Source organism: Taurulus bubalis (genome assembly GCF_910589615.1).
Source record: "Taurulus bubalis genome assembly, chromosome: 4".
In the NCBI taxonomy this organism is placed as follows: Eukaryota; Metazoa; Chordata; class Actinopteri; order Perciformes; family Cottidae; genus Taurulus; species Taurulus bubalis.
Window position 1 is genome coordinate 29,509,875 of NC_136592.1, and position 22,337 is coordinate 29,532,211.

At 42.1% G+C, this 22,337-nt stretch overlaps 1 protein-coding gene across 1 annotated transcript; it reads right to left on the bottom strand.

Moving 5' to 3' along the window:
• Positions 1–7,704: 7,704 nt before the first annotated feature.
• Positions 7,705–18,399, bottom strand: ccdc9b (coiled-coil domain containing 9B; the record flags this gene model as incomplete). The annotated part of the gene is made up of 15 exons (XM_079216820.1): positions 7,705–7,773; positions 8,096–8,178; positions 8,261–8,846; positions 8,937–8,970; positions 10,199–10,311; positions 10,699–10,736; positions 10,868–10,917; positions 11,934–12,112; positions 13,768–13,830; positions 16,046–16,195; positions 17,103–17,258; positions 17,428–17,532; positions 17,680–17,787; positions 18,170–18,241; positions 18,391–18,399. 15 exons carry the CDS (start codon positions 18,397–18,399, stop codon positions 7,747–7,749), a joined length of 1,773 nt encoding a protein of 590 aa, XP_079072946.1. The 3' UTR covers positions 7,705–7,746.
• Between the last annotated feature and the right edge of the window lie 3,938 nt (positions 18,400–22,337).

Sequence of the window (22,337 nt, forward strand, 5' to 3'; positions counted from 1 at the left end):
ACATCTTACTCTGAAAAGAGGAGACGTCGCTTCTTCGGTGAACACTGTTTCCCCTCCAGCACTAACTATGCGTTTTTGTTTTATTTTAGGCCATCTGTATGCCTTAAATCAATGTGTGTCTACTTTACCTTGGACACTTACCTGCCTGTGCGCTGGTATAGATGTTTTGTTAAACTATAATAGGACACGGGCTCCAGAGATGCGTTTGGGTTTGCAGGACATTAATATTTCTCACAGGCATACAGCGCTTAACATCACTGCCATTCATCAAATACTGCATTTTTTGCATTTTAACATAGAGGCTGTACTGTCTTTTTCATGGATCAAATTCGGATTTTGAGTAGAAGAACCTGCATTATTGAGTTATGCTCAGGTATGTGCATATAACCATGTTAATGTATTGTGTATTTGGTTATGTGTAGGACAGGCATACATCTGTTGGGCCTTGATGAACTTTTAATGTAATTAGATGATTTTTATTAAAGGTACAGTATGTGTAATAGGAACTATATCACAGGTACAAATAAACATCCTTAGAAAATTAATCATTTGGTTTTGTAATAGATCTATGTAAATCATGAATTAACCGTTGACATTAACCTGTATGTTAGATATTTTATTTATTCAGAAACCAGAATGGATAATATATATTCAAATAAATGTTAGGTTTTTACGAACATCTTTTTTTTTTTTTATTGCAAAAATGAAAAGTCAGATGGATTTGAATGAACTGGTTCAGTAGTCAAGAAAGGTATAAGGTGGACGACCCACATTTATTGATTGATATGAAGAGCTATAGGTTCAGTAGACAAAACAATAACCGTGCGAGTACAAAGAGCACTCAGTTCATGGTCATCCTTGTGAGCTCAACATCTAATCAAATCATGGTGGAGGCACTTTAATTACCTGAGTGAACTGTCCAGTGTTTGATCACAGGGACTGTCTGCTCCTCCTGGAAAGAGAAGCATTCGCCTCCCAGTCAGTTCAGTCTCTGCATCTCTCACTGAAACCACTTCACACAGTCACATGTGGTGAACTATAAAGTGGAAATAAGACCTACCACAACATGCGCCCTCTCAGCCGAATGTGAGGGAGGTGCATCGATTTGAGAGCTCTGTTGTTGCGGTGTACAACACATTACACAATACGGCTTGGTGCTATTTTGATCGAAATCTCTCTGAAGACGACTGTTTGGTTTCTGTGCTGGCAGCGACAAGAATTATTCACGAACACGTTGAAAATAAAAAACAATCGATATCCGGTGAGCATCCAGTAACTCAGAGATGCGCTGTGATGTAAACAGTGATGACATGCACTGTTGTGCCAATATGACAGATTTTCAGAACCAAAAGCCAAGGTATGCGTCTGGTGAGCTAAACATGAAGTCCATTCATCAGGGAAGACTGGCACAAGACACAAACAACCCCCACCATCACACAAGAAACATACAGTGTAGTACAGAGTGTGCATAACACACTGACAGGCCTGTCAATGCCATATCGGAGGGGCTTGACAGATGTGTTTCCAGCGCCTCTTATGACTTCTTGTGATTCATGAGAGGAGTTGGGACCGACCTATTGATTAGGAGTTCATCAGGATTGACAGTTATTGCTGGAGGCGGAAAAAGTCAGGACACAGCATCCGACCTTTGACTCTTGAACTCGGTCACCTGCAGGCTGATGATTACATTATCTGACGTGAAATCAGTTGTGTTACGTATTTGTTTTGTGGCCACACCAGGCAATGCATCACATGATTTCATTAAAAAAATACGGAACATTTATCAAAGCATTAAAAAAACATCTAAAAGCTGCGTACCCTGCCCTTTTTAAAGCTTTGAAACAGAGGCCGTTTCAGGTGTACTTGATTCTTTAATGCCAGATTTGTCAAGGGGGACGGTAAACAATTGCATCATCCACTCCTTCGCCCTCCTTAAATAACCCAGAATCATCATGAATATGCAAACATTTTTCATTTCAAAAGTTTTAAAAGCTCCACTCATCCATGTATGTGGGCTGGAGGCTTCAAGTTGCCACGTCACACTGGGGAAAGCTTCCCATTGGACTGTGATTGGCTACCAAACTGGTTGTGATGGTACCAAATGAAAGGATGGGGGTCGAGGGATGAAGGGCAAGGGAGGGGAGAAGGAACGAGGAGGCTGAAGGGGGTCGTGGAAAGAAGGTTGGAGGGGTGCGATGAGGGGCCACTGCCGTCCGGTGGCTGGTGGGGACGGGGGGGAGTGGATACTGTGTGTTGTTCCTGTTGTCCTGTGAGAGAAAGAGAGAGAGAGAGAGAGAGAGAGAGAGAGAGAGAGAGAGAATTATTAGGAAGACAAGAACAGGGTTGGGGTACATGGAAACTTCCCGTGTCAAACTCTGCACATCCGTCATTCTGTGAAGCTCAAACATTCCAAAGAAGTGACAAAATAAAGAAAACATATTGTCATCTTTTAAGCAGTTTAATTATGTTATTATTAAGACTTTTTCAATCATTGCCAGTTTGCAGCAGGTTGACATACTGTAACTGTTTCTATGGTTTCTATGTAATAAAGATATATATATCTATATCTATATATATATAGATATAGATATATATATATAGATATAGATATATATATTCATAAGGACAAAGAAAAACATGGTTATATTATTTAGGCCGTAAATGACAACTTTAGAGAAAACATGTCACGGTCAAATGGTCATATTTATTTATTAATATATTTAAAAAGGTAAAATCAGGTTTCTAACTACATTACCGAAGTTTCTAATGATGCAACACATGTAATAAGAAATCCTGATGTGACTCAAGATGGCTTGCTTTAACTAAATTCAAAATAATGAAAAATCACAAAATATTTTGCTGTGTTTATACAAATAATGCTGAGTAAAAGGACTGGCCTCAGATCAACATGGCAGACAGCACATAGACACCTTGTCAGTCTCCTGTTTCCAAGGGTGGGACGGGGGGTTAGCTTGATCAGGGCAGCTGCTGAGGCGGGGTTGTTGCACCCTGAACCATGTCAGGGCCGGGGGGATGACGCACGCGCTCGGTGGGAACTGCCAACCTGTCTGAGAGCGCTTCTGTCAGGGTCGAAGGGCGGAGCCGGACCTCGCTTCCACTCGACCTACATCCATCAACTGTAATGAAACACCTCCAGAGCCTACGACTGTTCTCTCACTGTGTTAATGATGCTCTTTCTATGATGGCATCTCAAAGGAGATAAATCAAAAAATATAGAGGATTTGTGTTGCCTCTACACAGCTCTCAACATTGCAAGAGCAGTTCAACCATGGATATACAAAAGCACTGGATACAGCGTTGGTTACTATTTTCAATGAAAGTTTGACTTTTGAGTGTAGAATTGCACAGATCTTCCTGCGATCTTGATGGAGCACACAGTTCCTACCAGTAAGGGAACGCAGTAAATGAATTATTAGTTAGAGATTAGAGATTACATTTATACTGGACCAGAATCAGAGGATTCCAGACTCAGACCGGAGGCAGAAAAGGTTATTTTCAATATCAAATGTCCATACAAGACAAATAACTGGTACCTTGTATTATTATTATTTTTGCAAAAATAAACTACATAACATGAATACCCATAGGTCCAGTGTACAGCTCAACAAAGATGCCTCCATTTCCATTGTCACTCTTTGAATACGTGAGTTCTCATCAACTACTTTTATTCTGACTGGTTGCAAACCTAATATCAGTCATTCAGAACCTGAATTCTCAATATTTGGCACCAATAATAAAACAATACCTTGCAAAATCTTTCCATGGTTCACTATTAACTCCGAAATAACCAAATCACTGTTTCCAAGACATCATAATGCAACATATCCATAATATGCACATACAAAGCAGTGATGGTTAATACTCAGTCCTCCCACCTGCACAAGGATTGCTTCTGAGAAAATACGAAGACGGTACGTGCCTTTTCCAAGAGGAGTCAAAAGGTGAAGGTCAGAGTCTGGGATTTGGGATGTGCAGGTGCTGCTGGGAGTTGTGAGTGAGAATAGTGGGCCTTGTACAGTTTGGGATGTTTACCATGTTTACTGCCCCGTGGTGGGAGAGGGGTAAGGCTGGCAGCCCTCGGCTCTGAGACCTTGATTTCAGGGATCCAGAGTCTGGTTTGGCTCGTCATCAACTAAAATAAAACTGGCCTGAGGACATGGATATGGCCAGAATTATTTATTAATGAATTGCCTTTCTGATTTGTAAATAATGTATTATTAACTTCAACAATATATATACCTATAATGTAAGGTACAAAATATTTTAATTTAACTTCACAGTAAATTATTTTGAGTAAAAAGACATTTATTGTCTACGTTAACATAACAAAACAATGTTGCAAACTATACAGTGTAGACTTGAGGCAATACTTTCATGTATCTTTTTTTTCTTCTTTCCATTAAGTTACAGCTTTACTTGAGCTGAGCTCATCAACCGTCAGCTAATTGCACTCTTCATTGCTTAATACTAATTGTGTCCCCTCTGGGACTATTACCTTGAACTCGATAGCTTAGCCTCGCACTCACTGTTTTTACAACGACTTACCAATTCAGGAGCTCCTCTTTGTCGCTCGGCAGGTTTAACATCTTACAACAAAGAAGACCGTTACCATTCTGATTTGACACATTATACTGTTTTTATTTTGAGTGACAGTTTTAACACCCAGCGTCTGAGCAGAGAATGCCGCCTCGTCCCCGGATTACATTGAGCTCTTTTATGATTTTTCATCAGGAAGGCAAGCTTCTTCAGAGTGCACTTACATAATCCACTACAATCCTCTCACACAGCATACAGGACTCATTTCCATAATATCAACACCAGCTCTCTTTAGTTAAGTTAATGAATATTGATTCAGGTCCTTCAAACTATTCGCCAGTTTCGCACCAATGTGAAGCATCATTTTGCGGAAATAAAAAACCTCCAGGGCCATGTTAAAAAACACTAGGCATTACTGTTCATGTTCAAGGAGAATGAGGCTCCTGTATTCACTGTACAGTAGGTCACAGGCCCCAAAACGTAAGTGGCAGAAGGCTGCTATGGAGATAACCGTGGGAGGAGATAATTAAAATAGTAGCACCTATGGGAGGTCCCACATGTTGGGCTGAGAGGGAGCCGTTTCCAATGTAACAGCCCCTCAGGGAGCTCATCTGAAATTAATCAAATGCAGCATGAAGACAGACTCAGTGGACCGAAGAGTAACGATATTGGCTGTTGATGCTGCAATGTGCTCTACATTTCTGTCACATCTGCCCTCTTTGCTCTCCTCCACAGCGGCCTTGTTTTTTTCTTTTCTTCTTGGGATGAAACAACTCCCCAGAGATAGGACTGCAGACATATTTGAGGTGTTTATCGCAGCAGAGAGTGAGGGAGAGGGTAAGAGAGGGTGAGCATGCAACAAAATAATGCCAGTCATGGTTTGAGATACAGAAAACACTTTATTGATGTTCTGTATGCCTTCTTCCAAACTGATCTACGGTCATTTAAGCTATGGTGCACATCGATTTAAATTAGCAGGGCCTTGACACACACACTCACAATTATTCCTTCCTTATGAGCGTATGAGAAAACATGTCGTACAGCAGTGGAAACCCAGGAGGAGCAAGACAATCACAACCACCTCCTAAATTTGACATTTAAGCAAAGTGACAATGGAGATGCGTATAACTAAATGCTAAACGAGGACAAATGCTCAACTGGTTGTAGGTCCTAAAATTAATTCATCTAAATGAAGTCCCACAGGGAATTAAAAATATCTCAGAGGTAATCTGTATTACATGTTTTTCAAACAGTTTCCTTTAACATCCATTCAAATTCTATATATAATATAGAACAAGGCTCCTGGTGATTTGTATTGTATGTAACCACAGTTGAAGCTGACCACATGTCCACTACGTTCTCTACTTAGGGTTACGTAACGGTTTACTAATATAGCACTGACAAAAGCACAACTTCTTTGAGGACAGAGTTCTTGTAAGGCTTCTTATTATAGTTGTCACTTAATACCAAAAACAAAATCCCAGACTGCTAATAAATACAAAACAAATACAAATACATGGCACATTTGTCAAATACTTCTGGTCAACATTCTGTTGTCCAAACGGAGAGGCAAATAAATAAATAAAATGTGGATGCAGAACTGTTAATACAGTACATTTAACACTACTGTATGTTATGGTACAGGCCATGAAATAAAGGTACACCTTCGGTATTTGAAGAAGCCATAAGGCACAACACCTGGAGAAATTATTGAAGCTTTATCGGCTTTTCAAAAATATTACTCTTACTCTTTCATGATTATAAAAGAGAACAAATTACAAAACAATGCAAAAAGGAAATTGCAGCTGAATCCCAGTGTTTTGACTGTGGACTAAAGTCTGTCGGTCCCACAGGGGCCAAAATCATCAACAGAGAAAAAGTTGAACGCTGGAACTGTGTGATCAATTATTATTACAGAAAATAATAGTTTAGTTCTCAAATTAGTTTTGATTCACAATTGTTGACTTTCAAGTCTCTGGTGTCCATTGTTTAGAATTACAGACATACTGTACATTACGATTCCATATTAAGTGCCTAGAAACATATAATGAGAGTCTGAGGAAGACCAGATAAATGGGATTCAGCTGTGTCAACTTTATAGAACACAACAACAATGTGTTAAAGGGAAAGTGTGAGATTTGAGCTCCACAGTGTCATTGATTATTCTCTAAGCCACATCTTTTTATGCCAGCAATGTGGATTTTGCTATTAGCTGAATGTTAGCTTACCATTAAAGAGGGACTCTAGCGATTAAGAGCTGTATTTATATTACGTTTAATTACGTTAAAGAATGATTTCAATCTGGTTAGCAGAGTTTGAGATATGACTTTTAGTCCCAAGATTGCGTCAAACTTAAAAAAACTCAATGCTACATTTCCAATCATCCAACTTGATAGCATTTCTTAGATCATATCTGCCTTGTAATCACCGTACTCCCTAGTTTCCCAACGTAAACTTCTTGTTAAATTAGTAAAATCCAAATTAAGATAACCTTGATGACATCACTCTGACGTTATCAAGGTTATTTTGTCAGACTCCTCTTAATAACAATAATAATGAAAAACGTTGATGTCAGTAGTAATATTCTAGGAAGTTAAAAACTTCACTTAACTTAATAGTGTAGTGATTTCTGATTGGTTAAAGGCCATTGACTGATGCTGGAAGTGTTTAATAAAATATGTGTACAAATACAGACTGCACTGGAGGTCTATCACTAGTGTATCAACATATAATACAGTCTTCACTTATTGAAAATACCTTTAAGGCAGAATCAGGCACTAGATCATTTGACTGTGGCTGAACTTTATTTCTATCTAAGTGTAGCTGATCAAGTAGCCTCCTGATATGTACCTTGACATTTTCATACAAATGTAAACATTCAATGATATTGCACTGAAGCAGCATACTAATATGTTGAATAATGTGTCAGTACACATACTTTTAGACTCATAAAGTGCATGGACGTAAAACATATTTGAGCAGGAAAAACTTTCACCATTCCTTCATCAAATTTTAGACAATTTTCAAATCTTCCACAGGTGGGAGGCGCCACAGAAAAATGAAACCATGGTTTTGTGTCAGCCATAAACTAACTCAAACTCAAATGAGCAACCTGAAGCAAAATGCAAAAAAAAAGGAAAAGGCTCTGTGTTGCTGTGATTTGGTTTCAGTATTTACATCCAGAAAATGTCAAACAATCTTCCCATGCTCTCTTGCCTGCAAAAGAAAGAGAAAAGCATACACAAACATACAAGTTAAAGCTTATTAGTTTTCCATAATTCGAATAATATTAACTTATTTTCAACAGTTATATATTATAAAGCTGTTTCAGTGGTGGAAGAGATAAAGAGGCATTTATTATGCACTCCAACAGGCCTCAGTGGTAGTGAATGTACTTAAACCAAAATTGGATATCACACAGCTGCAGTGAAGATTCTCTCTCTCTCTCTCTCTCTCTCTCTCCATTTACACGTCCCTCCAGCAGTCCATTTACACATCTATTAATCCTTCCATCCCTGTTCCTGTCTCACACACTGACCTTGTCGCTGCTGGTTGAGTGTGTTGGGTGTGTTTCTCCCGACTCCAGGCTCAGGACAGACAGGCCAGAGACTATTAGTTCCTCTTTGAAAGAAAACCAACACTTGATTACTTATAAATCATGCACATAGTAGACATGTCAGGTCCATTTGAAGCTATTGCATACCTGTGTTTGTGTTGTTGATGTTGCACTTGGCAAGCTCTACAGGCTGGACAGAGCTCTGCTGTCGCGAGGCACGTGCATTTTCAGCAGAGGGGGAGCTGGGAGCGGCGGGGAGGATGCTGTCTTTTTTAGTACATTCAGTTTCAGAAGCCTGCTGCTGGGCAACCGGAGGAGCAGACGGATCACCTCCCTGATCCTGAGGATGAACAACATCCTGCTTGGCACTTTCCAGAGGCTGCTGTGGCCGCTGCACCTTGTGTTGTTGTTTTTTAGGAGAGGAAGCTTTTAGGGACCTCGCACTTCGTGATTCTGAGCAGGCAGAGTCCTGAGAGCCTGTGGTTTGCGTTGTGTGAGCCCCCTGGACGAGCGCCTCCGAGAAACGTACTTTCTTCTGTGAACCCCGAGGGGACGAGGCCTCTGCCTGCCCCTTAGTGGGGGTTGTGGATCCACTCACTTCCTCAGATGTACTCAGTGAATTTGGTCTGAGCGACAGCTTCAATTTCGGGTCCTCGTCTTTCGGATCGTCTACCTTAACATCTGTGACGCCGTCGAGTTCCTCCAAAAACTCTTCTAATGTCGTGTCAGCCGGCTAGAGGTTGAGATTAGAACAACAAATCATTGTTGTAATAACCTGTATGATGTCAGACAGTTTTACACTCAAACAGGTTTGATATCTCACCTGTAGGTTCTCTCCGTCTTCATTTGCCTGCCATCTAATAAAAATAAAAAAATAAAAGTGACTTTTATCAAAAGCTATTCTGTAACCATTTAGAAAGAGTGTGTTGTAAAACTGTTATTTTTTTCTTTACCTTATGCAATGTAGAAGGGCAAAATAAATAGCTTGACAGAAGCTTGGGAAATGCGCTTATTTGCTTTTCTTGCCGACAGTGAGATGAGAAGATTGATAACTTTCTTACTGTACAAATATGAAGCTACAGCCAGCAGCCAATTAGCTTAGCTTTGCATTAAAACAGGAAATGGGACAAGAGATAGATTGGCTCTGTCCGGAGGTAACACAATACTGATTTTTAAAAATAGATATGTTTTAATTAGTGAGATTTACAGGTGCTGGAGGGGTATGTTTTTATCTTCCAGCCAGGCTATCTGTTTGCCCCTATTTCTAGTGTTTATGCTAAGCAACGCTAAGTGTCTCCTGGATGTAGCTTCATATATAGCGTACTATGAGAACCGTATCAATCTCATCTAACTCTTAGCATGAAAGTTCATTGCATTGTCTTGTAAGAGGAAGTAAAGAATGAGAAAAGTGGGAATAGAAGGCTGTATTCCGGCTAGCTGTAGTTAGCTTTGGTCTCAGCTGCCTAAGTGGCCTCTGAGTGCAGCTCACTGCACTACAACTAATTGCAAGCTGTGAAATCAGCTCACCCTGATAACGAGAATCTGTCAGGACACACCTGCATGCTGTTTTGCACTGTCCTCTGACCCTTTCCTAACTCCATCACTGAGACACACGGAGAGGAAATCATCTGGCACATTACACTTCCACACTCAAAGGCTGTAATGCCTCACTCCTGGGTCTGTGGCCTTGCAGCTTTTAGAGATTATGCAATGCGTGTGTAACAACACACACTGAAAGCCTCCTCACCACCCAGCACAAGTCTCACAAGGCAGGACAGCCGGAGGAGCCGGAAACAAAATGTCATGTGGTGAGGCACAAATTAAGCCTTCTGGATTATTTAGTCAGCTGCCACGACTTCTAAATCAAGCCTCCTGACAGCCAGGGGAATTTGTAATTTAGGGCACAGCACTGGAAAACAACTACAGCTTTCCCACAATTGTTTCACCTATTTCACTCGTCATTGTATGTTTTCTCGCAACACGTAATTGAGGCTGTGGTGAGATCATGCCCCGGGTTGAATCAGCTGTAACATCAGGTTGTTGTGTGCGTGGCACTAATGTTGATGATGTTTAGCTGCTACTGACCTCCTGGCTCTTCCAGTCAGACGATCTATGCCTTTTGCTTTACTGCTCATCACTAGCACGTCTTTAGCTCCCTTGTCTTTGCCTCGCTTCTCATGACCTAGGACAGAAGAATACTGAAAGTTTAAGTCACAATTATCCGTTCTGCAGAATCAACAGTACATATGTGACTGTTTCCTCGCTGTGTGTGCTTACATTTCTTTAAATATTAGGAAACAACAACAACGATTTTCAAGAATTTCCCCCAACATTATCTGCCTTTTTCTTACTCGCTGATATCCTACAACTTAACCCTGTTTAATGAACCCCACGTGAATTATTATCCACACCAATATCCTGTTTCAACACAAAATTATAGCTGCAAAATGCTCTCAGAATGCATTTTCATTTACACTTGAAAATAACAAGAATTCAGAAAAGGTTTCTGAGCTTTTCTGTACGCTGTCTGATGATTTCAAGGTACAAAAAAAATACATGAAAAACATTGAAGTGTGGGATGTCACACCTGCTCGAGACGTTCCTCTTCTAGCATTTCGTCCACCTGAAATAAAAAAAAGATGGATTCAAAAATAAGGAAAAGGGACTCAGAAAATGGAACACATCATGTTATCATCATTATGTAAAAAGGTCTTCTTCCTCATTTTCTCAGTTTGAGCTGTTTTAATGTCTCACCTCGGCTGGAAGGCCCCCAGTCTCTGTCAGGGACGGATTTGTCTGAAAATCTAAAAGACAGAAACACAAACCAGCTCATGTCTCATAATTGCTTTTTGTTGAGGCGGCATAATGTACATCTATTTTTCAGAATCAGTGAGAGGTTTTGCTCCATGAGTCCCACTCTTGCTTTCCCCATCCAGGGGAGCCATCCTACATTGTTGAATCAAAAACACACTTCCTCTTCTATTCTTACTCGGGGGCCTTGTTTAAGCCTCGCCAAATAAGGCAAGGTATTCCATCCCTTATCCCAAGTTAAAAATAGGCGCTCGTCTCTTGTCCCTTTACATTTTGATGTTTCCTTAAACAGCACATTCATTCACTCTGCAGCTCTTTGTCCCACAGGCCTGGTTTGTTTGAAATCTAACAAACACTTACAATGAATGGGCTGTATGTCATTCCTCCAGTCAGTCCTGTGTTTTCACAAACCTGTGATCAAACTGAGTCTTCACGGTGTGAGAATACACAAGATATGCGTACACACTGTTACATACTGTCCATACAATAATACAATTTACCTCAAAAGAAATTATTTCACGCAATAATTTAGTAATGTCTTGTGAGCACCTCATCTAATGGATCCTTCCACTGAATAACATTGAGTAGAGCTTATCCTAAAATAAGCTAGCTAGCTGCTGCCATACAGACTCTTATCAAGAAAATATATATACATATACATATACATATATATATATATATATATATATATATATATATATATATATATATATATATATATACTTAAAACTGAGGGTGGATTATTGGTGATATGCCAATATGATGCAAGTAAAACAATGAGAATGTATTATGTAAGTGTATAATTTAGGGGATTGAAGACTAGATTTTCGACACGTTCAGTAATTGGACAAATAACACTCTAATGTGTGTCCAGTCAACATTTCCTGGAATTGAATTCTCCAATATAAAAATAGAAGGAGCTCATGAAATATCACCCGGAGGGACAGCTGAAAGAAATCGAAGACGTCAGCAGAGGTGCCTTGGGAAGTCTGAGTGCTAAAAGTCTTACATGTTGTCATTTTTGTCCATGTCCCACGCCCGTTTCCACTGGCCCTTGGCGTTTTTGTGGCGTGCCACTCTCTCCTTGTCGATCTGCTCGCGCTCTTTCTTCCACCGCACGTACTCCTCCTGCTCCTCTTTCGACGTGGGGATGTTGAGGTCTGTGCTGGCCTGCAGGCTTTCAGGCTCCTGAGAAGACACAAAACAGTTGGATTTGAAACATGTAATACATCTGAAGCATCAGTCCACAGTAAAGTTCAGCAATAGCCTCACATCAAGCAGGACTGGTCATAAAACAGCTTATCATCTCTCAACAAATAACTACACAGCAACAGGGCAATATACAGCTCAGTAGGGTTCAAAAGGAAAGGAACAAACAAGGATATTATTTTCATGCGTTCCAATTTACTGTCAATGCCAAGCGCTGCATCACTGTAAATACTGATGATGAGCGCCGGTTCATTCCAGTCAGCTCTCATTTGATTACAAAGAGCTACTTGTTTGTCTACCGTGACGGCTGCAAGGCAACACAATCAAATTCTTTGAGAAAATATTCCAGTAAAAGGGTGTATAGTAAATGCAATTAGATCCCCTTCCTCCTTTCCCCTCTTAACCTGTTTATTGATTACTGCCATGACAGCAGAAAGGATCGCTGGCTAATACTAAAGAGAGATGTGATGCAGGCTCTTTAACACATCAAAGGGGACAGAGGCTGTGTGCTCTATTTACAAAGCCCTGGAGCGAACCAGGACTACAAACACTGCTGCGCTCCGAATGAAATCACGTAAAGGACCAGCAGTCCCCGGCGAGAGAAAGTGCTTATGATTTTTTAATACAGCAGGAGAGATGTGATGTGGCTGTCTGGAGAAAACAATCAAATCGTGTGAGTAAAAGAGAAAACTATCTGCATTTTATTACAGAGAGAAACAGCCCATGGTGGGGGATGTTTTCTCCTCAGGTGTGGGCCAATCACAGCCAAGTAAACATGTTGCCTTCATGTGTACAGTTATTGGAGAACATGGCATCTGTGCTCATCCCCCCCTCTGCTCTGGCCTCAGGAGAACATCAGTGACCACAAGGGAGGCCGCTTCTAGCATGTTCCAACAGGCCGTATCCTGCTGACACTCCAGCCGCCCTGCTAATTAGCACTTTTCAATTTCTCACCTCCCCGAGGCCTCACAGGGAGGTTGTCAGAGGCCAAGGCAGGTAGGGAGCACAGTGAGTCTGAGAGAGAGCAGGACTGGGGCTCAGACATGTGCATGCAAATTTAGATAGATAAGCACATGGTGACAAAGACTGATCAAGCTCTTATTCTCAATTGTTTCCTCTTATCCTTTAAAGCTGCAGTAGTTTAATCCTGAAAATGCCAGAAGAGGTTTCCTATACATTTGTCAAACAAAGCAGCAAACAAAACGGCTGTCTGACCTTTACACCTGAAACAACACCTACAAAAACTCAGCATTGAATTCCCTTGAGCTCGGGCTGCAAAGCCAGCAAGGTACAGAGAGGCAGAGAGGGGATGAACAGCATCACTCGTCGTGTGGCGTATTCAGCGGCCCTTTGAAGCCCACCCTCCCAATTTAGCAGGCGCGATCTGCGTGACAGCTCTGAGCGTGTTGTGCCTGTCTGCATGGGAGCATTTGTGATGAGAAGCGTGCATTTGCATCTCTCTGGGTTTTGTATACTGACACAGTGGAAACCTTGTATTCTACATTTGTTTTCACCTCAGTGAATCACGTGATCACTGTGAGCTGGAGATACAACCCTTTGAGATGGCTACGTCTTGGAGAGGGTGACAATATGCATGTCAATGTGTGTTTATGTCAACTGAGGGATTGTGGTACCTGGCATTGCTCTGAAAGCTTGTGATGGTCCTCAGTGTGCTGCAGCCCTGGTTTAACCCCATCCTGTCACAGAGGAGAGACAAGAAATAAAAGGGAGATTAACTTAACAACAATAAAGGGGACACAGCAACTATTAACTAAACATGGTTGTAAAGAGGCACATTACTTCCAACAAAAAAATGCAGAAACAAATCCAAGCCAGAGCCCAGACTGAGGATTCAGGGGCCTCCACTGCCACCAAGTGGACGAATGTTGCCACAGCTTGATTTGGCACATGTGGGTCAGTTTTAAATGTCCGCTCTGCAATGAGGTCAGAATGCAGAATGCAGTTTGCAGGTGGTTGAATTTCAGCGGTTTGGAAAAACAATCTTATTGCAGGTGGAGCATTATATGGATTTCGTTTTGAGTGATACCTCTGCAAAGATGTCCTCCGGTGATCACAGTGGATGAGTCATGTTGCCATTAACAGTAACACTTAAATAGTGTCGAGGGTGGAAAACAACTGTGTGCTGGACAGAGTGGTCTTCTAGTGCACCTGCAGACAATGCACTCTACTACAAACGCCCCAATGCAGCCTGACTTATACACAAACACAAAAGACCCCTGACTACCTTATTTCTTTTCTTCTTTCTCCTCTCACCCCTTCTTCCTCTCCCTCTCTGACCCTTTCTTGGCACCTCGCCAGGCCCGTCTCTTTGGCAGCATAATGAGCCTTTTCAGAGTGAGAAGGCAGTCGAATGTTAATTAGATCAAATCGGTCCTTTCAGGATGGTGGGAATGGGGAAACAATTGTGCCAGAAGAGCGCCGATCACTTAAGGCTCCAGAGAGGAGAAATGGAGGCTGGAAACAGACAGTGCCAGGAGTCTCTCCCTTTTTCTCCCCCCGCCCCATTTTTTCCTCACTCCCTCTCTCTACATTTCCTTCTCATGAGTGTGAACTGACAGTTTTGTCTTGAGGTACATTGCAATCTGTTTGGGACACTGAAAAATAACCTCACCCCTTTCACAGTCATCATTTATTTCCACACACACACACGCTGATTAGAAAATATTTCAGAGACGGGGAGAGCAGCTTAGCATGGATCTTTTCCAAACAAACATGTAAATGTGATATTATGTAAACAAGGACCACGTGGAGACCAGTTCTCTGGGATTCACAGATGACTGGTGGACTGGAGCGCTGGCTACTGTTCAAGTGCTGATTCAGTCCACATGATGAATAAAGGGGGATAAACCAAACAGGCCATAAAGAAAGACAAAGAGAACAGCTTGTTCAGCCCATAGATTCACTGCACATTAACTCAGACGGGGCCGTTAGCAGCGCTCAGCGTATCAGAGGCAGATATATATATATATACATATTTAGCAACAGCCTCCACTAGCTTTGTGTCTGGAGACCCCTCCCACGACCAGACTGAGTCTGTGTTTACAGTGGTGAGAGTCAGCTGTCTGTGCTGTGCATTAACTAACTGATTGAGCAGCCTGTATGTGTGTGTGTGTGTGTGTGTGTGTGTGTGTGTGTGTGTGTGTGTGTGTGTGTGTGTGTGTGTGTGTGTGTGTGTGTGTGTGTGTGTGTGTGTGTGTGTGTGTGTGTGTGTGTGTCAGACTGAGGCAGAGCAGCTGTTCAGCATACCCGGGGTACCACTGTCATTGAACACTAAGCTCAATGACAGTGTGGTATTTCACAGCCTAGCCGGGGGGAACTTTATGTGAGTCTCTGCCTATCTGCGGTAAACACGGGATCTGAGACCGACAGAATATAGTGAAGCTATTGATCATAAACATGCCATCGCTGATGTCATACTACCAATAACAAGAGCTATGAAAGCATCGACCTATCTTGCATGGCCCTCGAGGGACTAGAGTGAATTTAACAGTCTGTTCCAGTGGCCAGAAGGAATCTAAACCCAAAAGTTTGAGTGAGTTTTCCGTTGCTAACAAAATAGGAAGGCACTTCAGATCTGTGTGGGATTAACGTAAAAATAAATAAAAGAAGTCGCCCAGCCTTTTGAAGGTTTGGTTCTACAGCACATCTACCAACAGCTCTATTAGCCCCTCCTCCGTTAACCCCACACCAGTCAATCACAGCCCCAGTCCACCTCCTGTCCACAGACCATTGTAGTCCATCACTTGAGGGGTGTGGCCAGCCCACATGTCTGACATCTATGTAAAACACATTGATGCAGCATGAGAACGAACAAAGGGGGATAAGGGAGAGGAAACAGACAGGAGGGTGCATATTATGATCACTGGAGGGCTCACAGTCTACTACTCAGACCTGTTCTGCTGTGTCTCTCTTGGTCATGTGAGGTGGCTGACTCCCCCTCCCAGCGGACTCCACACGACTCGCCTGTCCGTCATCTGTAGGGCTCTTGATGTCCGAAGAGCCTGGCCTCCTCTCTGACCTCTCGCTCACCACCCTCTTACCCTGGAGAGACAGTTACTCATATTAGGGTATTATAACTGTAGCAACTGAGCCAATCCTTATCATGTCCAAAACGTGCACAAAGATTATTAATTTCAGGGTTTAAATGTTGTATCCATGTGCACAAATCAGAACATTTCCATATAAAGACACATGCATGGACAGAAGATGTAGATTTCACCCAGCAACTCCCTGATTGTACAGAACTACACATTGTACCTCACACAGCTGCACATTGTCAGCCATACTAGTCTGCCAGTCAGACCCCAACAACTCCTGGATGCGTTGCATTACAGGTGGTACAAATAGCCACGGTGCCCAGAGAATGTATCATAATGATGTTGGGGATCCCCAATTATTTGGTTTATGATCTAATACCTGCACAACTAATGACCTTCCCATCAGCCTCAGCTGTTCTCTTTTTTTGAACTGCTAGTTAGCAAATGTTAACACTCCACTAGGTTTATTGTGAGCATATTGGCATGCTAATGTTAGCATTTAGATCAAAGCAAAGCAAAAAGCTAAATAGTATTCTCAGCTGAACATTTTCTCATTGTACATCAAAGCTTCAACTATTAATATAATATATAGGTATTGTTAATAGTTCATACTAACAATAATAATAATAACTTTATTTAATTTAGTGTCCACAATTGTGTGTGTTGTCTGATCTATCCCAGCTTATAAAATCTACCCTGCATATCCATCATTCTTAAGTGCTCCTGCTTTCTTTGCAAGTTTTAAAACTTGTTTAACACCTAAAACCTGTTGATTGACCACATTGCTTTCAGCTAGGTGTACTTATTGATTTGAATGACAAATTGCTTTTGTGTTATTCCTTCATTTATTACAATTAAATCTCAGGGTTTTTTGTCGCTTTAAGTGGAAATTGGCACTGCAGTGTATTTACCTTTTTGCCAGCCATGGTGACCATTAGCTGCTTCCTGTGGCCTCGGCCTGCACTCTGCAGAGGGGCTTCCTCCCCCTTGTCTGGCCCGGCCTCCTGCTGTCCTTTCCCAGCCGGTGAACCACCGCTGAATGGCTTCGTGACCACCACACGACTATCCTGCTCCAAACCGAAGACACACACATATTCAAAAACATTCTGTGGCTTCTTATCCTCAGAAAGACGTGTGACGGAAATGCTCTGTCAGCAATAATAGCAGTGCTTAGACAAATTAGCTTGTAAATAGTTATTTCAGTTCCTGAATCAGTGCCCTCAATAAGAAACTCACACAGGTGAACTTGCTGATTGTGATGGTAAGATCCTCAGCTTTACCCTTGTGGCTCTGTAGTGCCATTCCTTCCTCTTCTGCCCTTTTCCTGTCCTCCTCTACCTCCTAACAACTCAACAAAAACAACAGGTTAATCAGGAAGCCCGAAAGAGCTGTAGAAACGCGCCCCATCATGTATTTCTACAACTGATGATGACCAGTGAAATGTTGGACTCCACAGAAGCCTCTCTGCTTGCCAGCACATGTCCATACCTTGTGCCTCTTCATGAGCGCTTCATTCTTCCTGCGGAGAGCCTCGATCCTCTTGTCCAGCTCCAGGTCCCTCTCCTGCTCCTTCTTGGGCAGCATGTCACTGGGGGCCTGGGAAGAGACACATCAGATCTGGAACCTCACATTTAAAAATTAGGCCTGGTGTGCAAAATGTGTCTTTAGTGCATCTGCAGCAACTGAACTTTTTTTTGTATTTTTAACTTCTGGGCACCGCATGAATTTTGTTGATACAAGTGTACAGGTATCAAAACAAAAACCTTTTTTTCATTTAATAACAGTCGCCAAGAAATAGAATAAACTGATACAAAATGTCATTTAAAAAGTTAACTATCTCATTAAAGAATAATAAAACAATGATTACAACCAGACATTGCATGCCAGCTTTTGGTATTAGAGAGTTTTCAATGCACCACCGCGATAACACACAGCACTAACACACTCTCACACCCACCACAGATGGAGAATTCATTACCAAGCTCGGTTTCACACAGAGAATGCTGATGCTGAGCATCCTAAACATCCCAATGCGGTCAGCAGGGCATGCCTGCTCACACGACAAGAGGCCCATACTGAAAAATCTCCAACTAGGTGAGTGCACTTCCTTTCATGAAAATCCCTCTTTAACATATTGGACCAGCGCACATGTGCAAGCGAGCAGTATTCAAAAGACGACAGATTAGGATATTATCATACGTCCACCATGGCCAACACAGAGATCTCATTTCAGCCTGCAGCAACTTCATGCTCCCTCTCCAACGGGTCTGTGTAGGCTCTCTGGATCTGTCACACTGTGGTTCCTTCACCTGACTGTGGAGCAGACTTCAGGTGCTCATAACTCAGAGGAATTTGACTTTGGAACTCTTCTCTGTGTAACGTTCAGGAGAGTATATCACCCTCTTTAAAGACCAAGATCACGTGAGGTTCAGGTCAGGCGTACGACATGTCAGAGATGCAATGAAAGAAGAAGCTGCAATAAAACCGGTGTTCTCCAACCTGCTTTAAAGCGATAGGACCACATGTTGTGAATAGATAGTTTAAACTTTAAGAAGGCACCAACATGTAAGTTTCAACAGATGATAGGCTGTGATAGGCAAATATGTGTCAACATTTTTGAAAAAATGGGATCAGAGATAGGAGTTTGATCTTTGCGTATAAACCAGAATTCATTTTCATATCGTCACAAAGTTTCATTCTGCCCACAAACAACAGCGCTCTGTGAATACTCAATGAACGACAATCATTGCAACAAAACAAAAAAAGGAACTCTCGACTCAATCAGCTAAAACATGTGTTCCCCACTTGAACGCCGGCATCACTGACTGTTGTTAATCAGAGCTGAGGAGAAAGTGACAATAGAAAGGCTTCCACAGCTGCTTGTTGAAACTGTGAAAATACATTATTCCTTTAGAAGTACCCACTGTAGAAATTATTCAGGAGGGTCGGACCTTCTTGACAGAGATAGATGCCAAAGTCAGTCATTCAAGGCTGCTTCTATAGTATGTGACATTTGCACAGAACGATGACGAAGAGACCGAAGCGCAGAAGAGGTCCAAGGCGATCACATTGGGACTGCAGGACATAACTAGTGCTTTTTTCAACGCCACTGTTTCACCTGCAAAGAATAGCTGCCACTGAGATGATGCTAACTGCTCACTGCATGTAAGGTGTCAGCACAGACTGATAGCAAAATAGACAACAACACACCCCGAATGCAGAGTGTCAAACCTGCAGAGACACAGTGAGCATGAGCAAAAGTTGGGACTCACTCAGAGAAGTGGCTGGAAAGTGGTTACCTCACAGCTTCTAGTTGTCAGGGTATCCAAACACAACAGACCATGAGGACATACCACCAAGAATAGGCTCAAGGGAGAGACGCTGCCCAATGTGAATCTCTGCGAGGCCAATGGCGGAGACTGAAGTAAACTCCGGCCTCCACAAAGTGGGGAGACTCTGTTGTGGGGACGGTACCCCTCTAGGTTCGGCCGGCGAGTTCTGTGATTGTGCAGCGTAAATACACTGCCACAAAACACACAGAGACGCTGTGGCTCTGCCAGCGGACGGCACCCATGCCTGGAAAGGCAGGCGAAAAGGGGGGTGGGGCTGCAGAGAGAAAGCTGCCAAGGCTTCCTCCCTGCCCGGCGTTCCTGCCACCTACAGGAGCTCCAGCAGGGGAGAGAAAGAGCATAACTGAAGCGCTGCATGCAGCCACGGCTGAATCTGCGACAGAGCAGAGGAGGAAAGAGGGGGGAACCAAACACCAGTGAGAGAGAGAGAGAGCGCTGGAGAGTGTGGGATGAGAAGGGAGAGGGGAAGGAGAGAGAAGGCACTCACGGGTCTTTCCATGTCAGCGATGAGAGCTGGGCTGGGTCCAGACGCGAGGCAGCCGAGGCGGCAGAGAGGGCTGCCTGGAGTCCGCGATCATGCCTCGCTTACAATGAGCCAAGTTGGGCGAGCAGCCAAGACGTCTAACAAATACACAGAGCTCCCCTGTTAACGGATGTCACAGCACCCATCCGCTTGTCCTCTCCCCCTATCTCTCTCTCTCTCTCTCTCTCTCTCTCTCTCTCTCTCTCCAACCCTCCCACCCTTTATGTGTTTCATCTTATGGTCGGCAGCTGCAGCAGATCTATACTAATACTTCTACTTTTCTTCTTTTACATATTAAAATGCTAGTGGCAAAATGATAATAGTTTTATAATATCCACAATCCGATTATTTAGTAATTATTTATTTATTCTCTAAAGCGTATATAAGTCATTCTGGGTTGATAAATAATGGCTTTGGGTCTATATTTGTATTGATAACTTGTGGTTTATGAACGTTTTTTTTTTCTTCGTTTTTGAGAATGTTTATATTTTATCATGCTGTGTGTGTGTGTGGGGGGGGGGGGGGGGGGGGCTTTCAAATCCCTTTTACGTGATATCCCTGTGTGGCAACCACACAATTATTAATGTAAAACATGTCAATAAAACAGATTTTTGAAACTCTTCTTCGCACTCTTATTGTACACATCAAACCGTGGCACGTAAATCTCGCCATCATAAATGAGATGCATGTGGTGTTTGTTTCCCACTGTGGTTTCAACAGCTGCGTCTCCTACAAGCTCCAGACTACACGTGTAGGGTACTAAAGAAGCTTCCTAAAGACTGTGTGTGTGTGTGTGTGTGTGTGTGTGTGTGTGTGTGTGTGTGTGTGTGTGTGTGTGTGTGTGTGTGTGTGTGTGAGGGGACGGTGGGGTCTGCCGAATTTCCCACAATTCTTCACGCATGGCATGCTGCCTTTGCCAAGTCTGAGAGATAATGACATGCAGCAAACCGGGAGCCTGGCAGACAAATGCCAAAAGGCGTCTCGAGGGGAGAAGCAGCAGTCAGAGCTCTGCATTAAGGAAACAAACACATGTCTGAAAGTCACCAGTCTGAGCGACATCTCCGTCCACATAGTTTACATTCTACGCGGAGCAGTCCTGCTAATGAGCACGAGCTCTTCACACATTTTAGCCTTCAAGTATCTGAGCTGTTTTAGAATTATTGTAAGAAATGTCTCCAAAAGAAAGTTTGTTTTTGATCTAAATTGCATTATTAGTTCAGGTTTATGCAAGTACATTTGAAAGCGGTTGACGCATCTTAGTTTAGCGTGTTAGCATGCGAATGTTTGCTTATTAGCACTGAGTAAAGTACAGTTGAAACTTATATGAATGTCATTATGTTCGCTGTTATTTGGGCATAAATCAAAGTAATGGAGAAAAAAGTGACATTTTGTGTTTAAGATACAGATTATGTTATTTCAGTCTGGACCAAAGTTGTGGACCAAACAACCAACCAACATGCTGCTAGCATGTCTAAAGAATTATGATATCCTTCACACAAATTAATTAGTCTGCCTTATTCTATATTTTTCATTGTCGGGTTAATGTACATTACAGTTATGTGGAATTAGTTGATTATCCTTACCTTTAACATAAGACCATTCACTGTCTCCATTTTCGTGTGTTTCCACAAGTGGGTTGCCAGTTTATTTCGGGCATAACACAATATTGATGTTAATGATTGCATTTACAGTTTTGCAGCTGTGAGAAAATACTGCAGCTAAAACTTTGATATTAGCTTTAAAATCAATTTTTCTTTTCTTTAGATGGATAGATAACGTTAGATAAGTGAGATATTGAAGTAAAGCTGGCTTCTGCAGTACCGTCATTGCGCTGAAGCTGTTTCACAAACCATGTCCGCTAGATGGCGCCAAACTCCACTTCCAGCTGGAGCCTCCAACCCATGAGGAGAGAGCTGACTTCTGAGAGGAGCGCGTGGGAGAAGTTTCAAGAGGCCGTCCTCAATACATAATGGAGATTCATTGGAATAAGTGAAACAATAATGCACTGAAGAATCTCAAATAGAAATGAGAGTACAAAATATTATCCAAAAAGTGGGTGTTTCTATAGTTAACAGTATTTGCATTCACTGTTTTATATAATTAGACAATCGCTTTGCAGTTTTTCCATTTCTTCTTCACTTAATAGGCCTTAACAGTGTCACTCAAACTAATATGATGTTTACAGTGTTTGTTTTAGAGATGGTTTGCACTTCAAACATTCAACTTTGTGCGTTGACATGAGAGATTACATCAAAATATGAGACCACAAAGAT